Source organism: Octodon degus, unplaced genomic scaffold (assembly GCF_000260255.1).
Source record: "Octodon degus isolate 3935 unplaced genomic scaffold, OctDeg1.0 scaffold00004, whole genome shotgun sequence".
Taxonomy (NCBI): Eukaryota; Metazoa; Chordata; class Mammalia; order Rodentia; family Octodontidae; genus Octodon; species Octodon degus.
The window spans coordinates 24104763-24106364 of NW_004524580.1; the positions used below are offsets into that span (position 1 = coordinate 24104763).

The 1602-nt window shown below is 44.1% G+C and overlaps 1 protein-coding gene across 1 annotated transcript in view; it reads right to left on the minus strand.

Moving 5' to 3' along the window:
- Ntn4 (netrin 4) overlaps positions 1 to 1602 on the minus strand; it is a 113713-nt gene that overhangs the window by 7648 nt on the left and 104463 nt on the right. Inside the window, exon 8 of the mRNA XM_004623799.2 lies at positions 875 to 943. Coding sequence (XP_004623856.1) covers positions 875 to 943 — 69 coding nt within the window. The remainder of the gene's footprint in view (positions 1 to 874; positions 944 to 1602) is intronic.

Genomic DNA, 1602 nt, shown 5'->3' on the forward strand with positions numbered 1-1602 from the left:
ATGGAGAAAGAAAAAACATTTTTTTCTAAATCTTCAGCTATAACGCACTAAGACAAAGGTGTTTTATTGCATCATTAAAAATGCTCAAGCTTTTTAAAGTAGAAAATTAACATAGCTTATCGACAGACTGTTCTCCATTGGAGGGGTGCCTCTTGGGGTAATGAGCGGCAGCTGATGTTCCCAGAGCTGCTTCAGGACTAATTTGCCGTGTTTCTTGCTGTGACAGTAAGCGTGTTCCCTACAAACTGCTTTTCCTTTATTGGGCAGTGTACATTTCAAAAGTTTCCTTTTATTATTTAGCCAAGTTGGGAGGCGAAGAGGTGGAAGTGTGTATATAATTGTTGCTAAGATTTATGTGGTTTTTACCACTTACTTTTTAATCTCTTATGAGATTAAATACAATGTTATCAGGAACCTAAACACTGTACAGGACTTGGCCTCCGAAAGCACAATTTACAGCTTCCTCTTCGTTCCAATGCATATATCAGGCTCTATAAACTGTGGAGCAGTCAAAGGACTCCAGCACTAGTCAACAATATGTTACTGAGATAAGCTATGCTACTATAGTTCATAGTCAATGCAAGCCACTTAGAAGTTGAAGGTAGTAACAGTACCATTGCCCTTTTCATATATGATGTACTTTTCTTGTATTTGAAAGGTAGAGGGGCCCAGAGATTCAGAGAATCTGGGGAGGAAACAGGTGCACAGCTAGTCTCAGACCTCATACTGACCCAGAAGTCCTGTCCCTCTTCCCTGCCATCTCCTCCATGCTAAGCAGTGTGCCAACGTCACCCTTCAGGCCTCCTGAAGTTTTCTGAAAGACTCTCTTGAGTTTGACTAGGTTCTCAGAGGTACCTGAGGATTTCACGCTCACCGTATGTGTATTTCATTCTGCAGAACGCCTTGGAGTTCTCCAATACCTGTTCCTTGCATTCACATTTACCTACGAAAAAGAAATGGAAATTGTGTTAGTTCCTGAAAGAAGGGGGGGGGGTGCAGGGGAGGAGAGAGAGAGAGAGAGAGAGAGAGAGAGAGAGAGAGAGAGAGAGAGAGAACACAAGGTAATTCGTACGTGCTAAGCAACCATGAAATGTATTCAGAGAAGCGGAGCCTTTTTCTGAATGGAATCAGTTATCACCCCCCAATATACCAACCTAACTGTGGTAGATGCAACTAAGATAGTGTGGGTAATTTATAGAACTGTCTTTTTGCAGTTCATGTTCATGACAACAAGTCAAAATGGAATGATTAGGTAATGTGTTGATGGTAGGAAGCGCTGATCAGCACTTCCACGAGTAAGGCACGGTGCTGTGTCCTTCAGACTCATAGAGGTGACCAGGCTCCCATTCTCACCTAAGGCTTACAATTCAGTAAATAAAGCAAGCATCTAAAAGATGCTGAGTGATCCGAGACAGCTACGTCGTGTTTGGGTAAGATGCTCCTGTCCCTGGGAAGACAGGAAAAGGTTCCTGGATGAAGAAGGATTTGAGGGCTGGCCAGATAGCTCAGCGGACTAAAGCGCCTGCTTAGGCAGAGCGCAGTGGCCAGAGTTCTATCCCAGCTACTGTGCCAGCCCCGCCCCTGGGGTGAGCTGAGACGAGG